The sequence below is a fragment of the Amphiprion ocellaris genome, chromosome 4, assembly GCF_022539595.1.
Source record: "Amphiprion ocellaris isolate individual 3 ecotype Okinawa chromosome 4, ASM2253959v1, whole genome shotgun sequence".
NCBI classification, from domain to species: domain Eukaryota; kingdom Metazoa; phylum Chordata; class Actinopteri; family Pomacentridae; genus Amphiprion; species Amphiprion ocellaris.
The window spans coordinates 32,480,820-32,488,349 of record NC_072769.1 but is presented as its reverse complement, the minus strand read 5'-3'; the positions used below and the strand labels follow the sequence as shown (position 1 = coordinate 32,488,349).

Below are 7,530 nucleotides of genomic sequence, written 5' to 3'. Positions count from 1 at the left end.
AGTTGCCTCTAGAGGGCGCACTGTCTGCAAACGGTCACGCGTTTGAATCCAACTTTATTGACAGCGGATGTGCGAGAGGAAGCCGCCGCGCACACGTGTTTTCTTGCAGGTTTGAAGGTTACAGAAGAAGCTTCAGGGAGCCTCCGTGTGTTCTGTCCGGCGGAGAGGGTCACCGGGACTGGACGGCGTGGGTCGAGGCGGCACTGAAACGCGGACATGGATCCCATGAAGGCGCAGCAGCTGGCGGCGGAGCTGGAGGTGGAGATGATGGCTGACATGTACAACCGGTAAATCCAAACCAGGCTAACCACGGAGCTAGCTGCCTCTAATTTACCACAATCTGACGTTTTAAACCACCGTGGCCTTCATGTTTCTTCTTTCATCTTCAGTTTACTTCTGCACTGACAGAATCTAATACAAAGTTTAGTGAAGCTGCAGCTATAAAGTCTGTGTTTGATGCTGCACATAATGACCTAAAGACAGAATTTCATTAATGCTCAATCTAAAGCTGTAATTTTCTGCAGGCCTGCAAAAGCCAGCATGTTCAAGTTGTGTGTAGGTCTCAAGGGGTCTCAAATTTAAACATAAATAATGCAAACCAGATTCATATTTAACATTTGAAGTCATTTATTTGGAGTTTTCATTGCAAAAATGTGGCAAATTAAACGTGCAGGATATTGTAACAAACTGACATTTCCATATGTGAAAGAAGATACAGGCATTTTCACCAAATACTTCAATTAATCTGTGATGATAATTAATCTTTATAAAATGGGTAATTGGGGTGATTTGTCATAGAGTACATCTGTCAAGTCAAGATGGGTGCACTCTGCTACATTCCCCTTGTGGAAAATTGAGTTATCCAGTAGCTCATACCTTAGATTAAAAAAACAAAACAATATTCATCCCCTTGGGAAAAATCACAGTGTACAGTAGTTCACACATGCTACATTTAAGAAAAATAAGGAAACGGCGTGCAAAATATTGTGCCAATTGTGCTGGTAGAAGACATGAGGTGCAAAGTCATGCTAGTATTTACAATAACAGAAAGTGTATTAAAAAATCTAAGTCTGCAGTATAATGCTAATAATATAAAGCGTTTAGGAGGGTTGCTTGAGTCCTGATGGACCCTGGATTATTGCACAGTTTGATAAAAAGTCTGATGTTCTACTGACTGAGGTATACTGGCCTTAAAATGTCTAAATTGTCTCTATTGTCCCTTTTGTCTTTCCAACTCTAGAGACAAAGTATACAGTAGAGTGAAACTGCTTTCCTCTCAAGACCAATAAGAGACTAATACATTAAATCATAACCACAGCCAGCCTTATCTGATATGACAATAAAACAAAAACTACACTAAGACAGAGATTATCAGAAAAGAGCCAGACATCAGTGCATGTAGACAAGTGAGTGAGCAAAGTGATTTTGTGTTGTAACAAATAAGAAATACATAGAAGCCAAAAAAAATGTGGTCTGTGCTTCCTGGTGAATAAAGTGTACATTGTGATGCTTTCTGCTGTGACTACAAGTACAAGTGTGCATAGAACGTCAAAAACAAATAAAAAAAATAAAAGAATAAAATACAATGTTGTTATTATGGTGCAGACATTTGGACCCTTTCTCATATTTTTCAACGCTGGTAATGGCATCCAAAATAATTTTTTGCTATAAAGCCATTTAAATCTGGCTTGTGCTCGTCTTACCAGCTTTGTGGTGCTGATTTAAATGGTCAGATATTTTAGTTGTGTTGCCACATGTGCTCGCAATAAGTCTCACCCTAACTAGTCGAGGCAGATGTCTGCCCTCCCAGAGCCTGGTTATGTTGGAGGTTTCTTCCTATTTAAAGCTTTTATTCTCTTCCCACTTTTGCCAAAAAGCAGCTCAAAGCTAATCATTTGTATTTATTGAGTTTTTCTTTATAATATATTATTGGATGGTCTTCACCTTACTATGTGAAAGGCTATATAAGTGGTGCTATATAAGTAAAACTGATGTGAATTTCAATACCTGTTTTTATACAATATTATCCCTTTTGTAGCTGATTTACACCCATGAATTTGACTTGTCCTAAGTGAGCTAGGAGGCAGGGACTTAATATTTCTGAGATTCTGGAGAAAGCAACAGTGTAGAGACATTTAACTGAGAGGGACTTTAATTATGACGTTAGAATTCAGTGGAAAGAGTTTGTGTGAAAGGATGATGAGGCAGAATGAGGAGGTTTAAACACTAAGGAAGAGCTGAGGATGAAGATTAGAAGAATAGCTGTTGAAACAAGAAGTGGCCCATTTCAGAGGAACTCCTGAAGGTTGTGGCCGTGAGAACAGGACCTTACAATAACCCACTGTGGGGACGTCGCATCTGTCGACCTTTATTACAGAACACATTGCACAAGTGTCCTTCATAACAATAATGACGGCTGCAGTTTGTAATTCTAAGCAAGCAAACTAAAATGCATTACAGCAGAGCCCTAAATGTGCATGTCATGAATGTAGCACAGCCATTGTTAGGCATATTAGTAATATTATTTCAACTGTACAATAAATCCTATCTGCTGCAAGGAGGTAGTTTGTTTAGTGGATTGCCTTTATTTGCATTTTCGGCTTTCAAATTCTTAGAATAGTGGAAATGGATTTAAGCAAATCCAAAGCAGTTTGACTTAAATAGTGCCAAGTCATATCACATATGTCAGTTTTAAGGACTTTTACATTAGTAAGGTCAAGACAGTGTTATGGAGAGAAACCCAATAAGCCACCTGTGAGCAGCATTTGGCAACTATGAGGAGGAGAAGTCAATTTTCAAAGAAAGAAACCTCTGACAGAACCATACTCAGGCAGGGAGGACAGCTATGTTGATCTACTGAAAATAAGAAATAGCTATAATGGCCAAAATGTGAACACATACAAGGAAATTGAGTCAGGTGTTTTCTTTACAGTCAAGTACTTGGACTAAAAACATACACATCCATATAAGAAGGAAAATGAGCGTTCACTGCTATGCTCAGCTATAGATGTGTAAAAAGAGCATGTTTAAAATGAACCAAGAGTAATTTTGTAAATGGGATTTGGTTGAACAGAGAGCAGTGCTTCTTTGAAATACAAACAGGTATGTGATTTACAGTTTTTACAATGGCTCAGGTTAGGATTCAACAGCAGTCGTTCATCAGATTGATGCCCTTTGATACCAAAGTTGGGGAGAGATGAGAGCAGAGAGAAAAGATGAGCATTTAAAACCAGTGAAACAACAAATATTGGTCAGGTTTAAGATCAGAAATCTGCAACTCCAGAGCCAGCAATGCCTTCAGAGATGCAGTCAGAGAGTGACCAGTGTTCTCTGAAGCTTTTGCTCAAACTTACTCTTTGTGTGGTGTCATTTAATACATAAAGCGAATAAAAATGCCATCTTCAATTGTTGAAATATGTTTTTTTAACCATCTGAGGCTTGATTGACTTCTTTGAATCAGTCACTACTGTGCAGCTTTTTTTCTGCAGTGGGTTAATGCTACTAAATGGGTAAACTGGTGCCATCTGCTGTCTATTTTACTGAACTGAACACTAATATTTGCATGAGTGTAGTGAATGGAAATAGACATTAAGTAGGATTTTCTTTTAAGGATTTTCTGAGACATAACAGCTGTGATGAAAAAGCTGAAACATGCACAAGATTTTCCCTTTTTATCCATCAGAGCTGATTACAAATCGAATGGATCAAAGCAATGTGTTGGAGCTAATCAATATGCATTAGTTACAGCACCTAAATGTGCTTAATAAGTGTCTTACAATGATATCTCTCCAATTAAATCCAACAGCTCTCCTGCTAAACTAATAAATATGTTCTTGTTTTTAGTTGCCATTATAAGAAAGGTGTTAAATCTGTGTTTCTTGTTGAGTTTGCTGTGAGTGACACAATATTTTAACATTTTTTTGTCCATTCTATTAATATACATGAACGCTTATAAAGGCCGTGCAGTTAATAGGAGTGTTAAAATTGTCACCTTGCTGCTAATGTATAATCCTTGTACAAGCAGACTTTATGGCAGGGCTGTTGGATTGGATTGGAATAGATTAGTCTGCACCGGTGCTGCTAGTAAAGTGAGCAGGTGGTGAACATGTTCGATCTAGACACACGTGTGAAGGATATTTGCTCAGATGTACCTTTTGTGGAACACATTTCCTTTGCAAACAGGACTAAGTACTTAGTGTTAGCTCTCTGGTGTTGCTGATATTTCTGTCTACAGTGAACTGAGCGGTCGTTAATGTGATTAGCTAGAGTCATAGTTTCTGCTGTGAAGAGTCGTTTAGAGTCATAAGTTAATGATGTTGACTTCCATTTAGCTGCGTCGGTTGCACCATATTGGTTTTGTGCACATCAGCTCACTGTCACAGATTAGTGGAGCCTTTTAAACAGAACAGATAATGTTATTAGTAACACCTGTGTTCATTTTCAACTGTAAAATGAACAGTGACAAATATTCTATATATTCAGTCACAGTATTTATTTATTTTTCGGGGCATAATGGAAGCATTCAAAGAGTTTTTAACAGTATTTAATTTCAGGCAAATTTGTTAAATTTACAATATCTTTGTAGTTAATTGAGTTCTAAGTGGGGACACTGAGAATTAAAAGCTTCAATTTTTTTATCGGTCTAAATTATTTTTTATTTTACAAATAAATGTTTTGTCTTCCATATAATGCCAGTTTTTTGAAAGTCATTGTTCTCAAATATAAGGATCTGCTTTTGTTCTTGACCCACACGTTGGTAAATTGTTGGTTTCTTTGAACAAATTTCAAACAAATGTGAACTGTTGTTTCATAAAGAAGCATTTCTATATCATCTTGGGCTTCAGAACACCTATTTTTTTGTTTTGTGTTTTTGTGCTTCTGACCACCAAAAAACAAATTTGAATCAACTACACACCATGTTTAGAATATTCTCATTCCTTTAGTCTACTGACAGACGGCCCTTTACTTTGGCACGACATTTTAACCAACACTGGAAAACGTGGTGGCTCTACATACAATAGATATTTTAGTACTTCTGAATTAATTTCCACAGTTGCTTCCTCTTTGTTCTGTGTAAACACGGCCTGCAGTTCAACCCAGTTCAGCTAAATAGTCCCTGAATTTTTGTCATGTGACTGATGTTGCAGCTGAGTCACTAATGGTTTCCCAGTTGCACTGAGAACTGCAGAGTTTTTAATGTTTTACAGAATCTCATTAAAGCAAACTGTATTTTTTGGCAATTTTTTGAATGTGACCCATACAATCAAGTGAAGTAGACAAGTTTTCAGACCGAACAACACGTCACAGATGAGCAGGTGACCGTCCACTGATTCTCAGTTTTTGCAGTTTCTAGCTCTGATAAATTATGTAATTTGGATGGTTTCTGTAAAGACAACAAGCCTTTACAATCCTCACACCTTTCAGAAGATTAAGATGTACATGTAATTAAATGAAAATAAAATTGTTCTTGGTTTAATTCCGGTCTTTGCGTGTAATATTTCTAGAATCTGACTGACTCTTGGCTTCCTCTCCTGTCAGAATGACCAACGCCTGCCACAGGAAGTGCGTCCCGCCACATTACAAGGAGGCGGAGCTGACGAAGGGCGAGTCGGTCTGCCTGGATCGCTGTGTGGCCAAATACCTGGACCTTCACGAGCGGCTGGGACGAAAGCTGACAGAGCTATCGGTCCAGGACGAGGAGATGATGAGGAAGGCGGCTGTTGGCAGCGGATAGAGACACTGACAAAGGAGACAGAGTGATGCATTGTGGGGGAATTAAAAGGTAATGGGAAGGGATTAGCATGTGAAGACTTGTGTGTTTTAATAAGAGGGTGGGTAAATCAAAATAAAAGTAATGAGGGTCCACTGAGAGAAACTGCCTCCTCTTCAGCGTTGGGGGATGATACAAGGGGCAGCATCGGAGGATGCCCCGGAGCAGCAGGAGGACATCTTGGATCTGCCCCCGGTGGTCTGCCAGCCTCTCTGGAGCTGGATTTTACATTCAGCTCAACCTGCTGAAACTGGACTGGACATGTAATATTATTTCTGTGTCGTACTTTGTGCTTGTTTTCGGCTGACTTGAGTCCAAATACGCCAAATATCTGGTGCGTGCATCAGGTTAAAACAAACACAAAGACTAACGTCAATGTAGTCGATGATCCCAAGTCAACTTTTGAATTCTGTAATTTTTTTTTTGTTTTTTTGTTTTGGGCCGTCTTTAAAAGGTCGACACGAGACAACATTCAGGTAGAAATACAGTATTCACAGTTACAGGGTGTCTGTAATGCAGACATAGTAGGATTTCTGAGGCGTGTATTACACAGTGAGATTAAGTGGTTTATGAGGTATGTTGAGCTTGAAGTTTTCAGTATCACAGAGTTGGTACTCTCTTAACCTGCTAGGTCACCATAGTAACAGACGCTACACAACTAAACCCAATCTGGAGGAGGTTCAGTTCAATTGCCCCCATTTTACCAATACTTTTCCAAACCATATTCTCTATTAGCTATACAAATTTACAGCTGATTATATATTTATGCCACCGAATGGAGCAGAATAAATTGTTTTGCATTGCGTTGCCATAGTAACCCGCATGCAATCAGTGTATGATGCATTATTTGCATCAAGAATTAGGCTGAATTTCTGCCATGTCTGCAGCTTATGCAGCACAGATGAAAAATTGCTTGGTGTTTAGATTTTATTACACAGAAAATTCAATTAACAACATTGATTTCACTTAAATTCTTCATTATGAGACAGTGTCAGACCTAAATTCACTTTTTTTCATATCATGTTTACATCTATGACGTCAAAGAGCTCTAATGTGCAGCTGTCACATCAGAAATAAGCCGCACCACTGAGAGTCACTGAGTGGGAAAATATGTATATAAACACACGTGATGAAATATTTTCTATCAGCATTCCTGTCTTACGTCATTTGCAGTAACTGTTGTTTTTTAGAGTAATCATTTTTAATATTCCTCATAGCTTTCTACTATTACAACCTGTTGCTGTTAACGTAGGTGGCGAGCCGTCTCTCCAGGTTTTGCAGAACAAGAGTCAAATGACATCAGATGTCCTCTTTTCTGGGAGTGTGGTGAAGAAAACCTGCTAACAAATATGGTTTACAGTCACCTGCTGTCTCTGCTCGGGGTTTTCAGTGTAGTCGAGCCAGCTAACGCAAAGCAAGCCCGGCTTTGTCAGTGCATCCCTCTTAAAATACCGTCAGTTACATGGATCAGAGCGTGCACTGAGTTAATGATGTGGTTGAGCCAGTTTGTGTTTTTTCTGCAGGTCTCTATGCACAGTTTCCTCTTTTTTCTACCCTGGACGATGCTGTGTTGTCAGATACAGGCGGCCTGAACTTTGCTCATTTTGTCATGTTTGTGTAGACTGTGTTGTGTGTCAGTGAACCATGTTTTCTCTTTTTTTTTTTCCACGTGCAAACCACAGTGACAGCCTCTGCATAGCGGAGTAGCTGCACACTGTGCTGTTGTTACTCTAATAAAAAACTGTCATCCTTTATCTCCT

The 7,530-nt window shown here is 38.9% G+C and overlaps 1 protein-coding gene across 1 annotated transcript; it reads left to right on the top strand.

Annotated features, from left to right (window-relative positions):
- The first annotated feature begins 77 nt into the window (after window positions 1-77).
- On the top strand, window positions 78-7,524 carry timm10 (translocase of inner mitochondrial membrane 10 homolog (yeast)). The gene is made up of 2 exons (XM_023268690.3): window positions 78-287; window positions 5,539-7,524. Exons 1-2 carry the CDS (start codon window positions 217-219, stop codon window positions 5,732-5,734), a joined length of 267 nt encoding a protein of 88 aa, XP_023124458.1. The 5' UTR covers window positions 78-216; the 3' UTR covers window positions 5,735-7,524.
- The last annotated feature ends 6 nt before the right edge of the window (window positions 7,525-7,530 follow it).

Excerpts from the sequence above, each read along its gene's own strand:
- timm10 (XM_023268690.3), top strand. The coding sequence starts at position 217 with ATGGATCCCATGAAGGCGCAGCAGCTGGCGGCGGAGCTGGAGGTGGAG. Across the intron at positions 288-5,538 it reads ATGGCTGACATGTACAACCG|AATGACCAACGCCTGCCACA; the intron begins GTAAATCCAAAC and ends CTCTCCTGTCAG.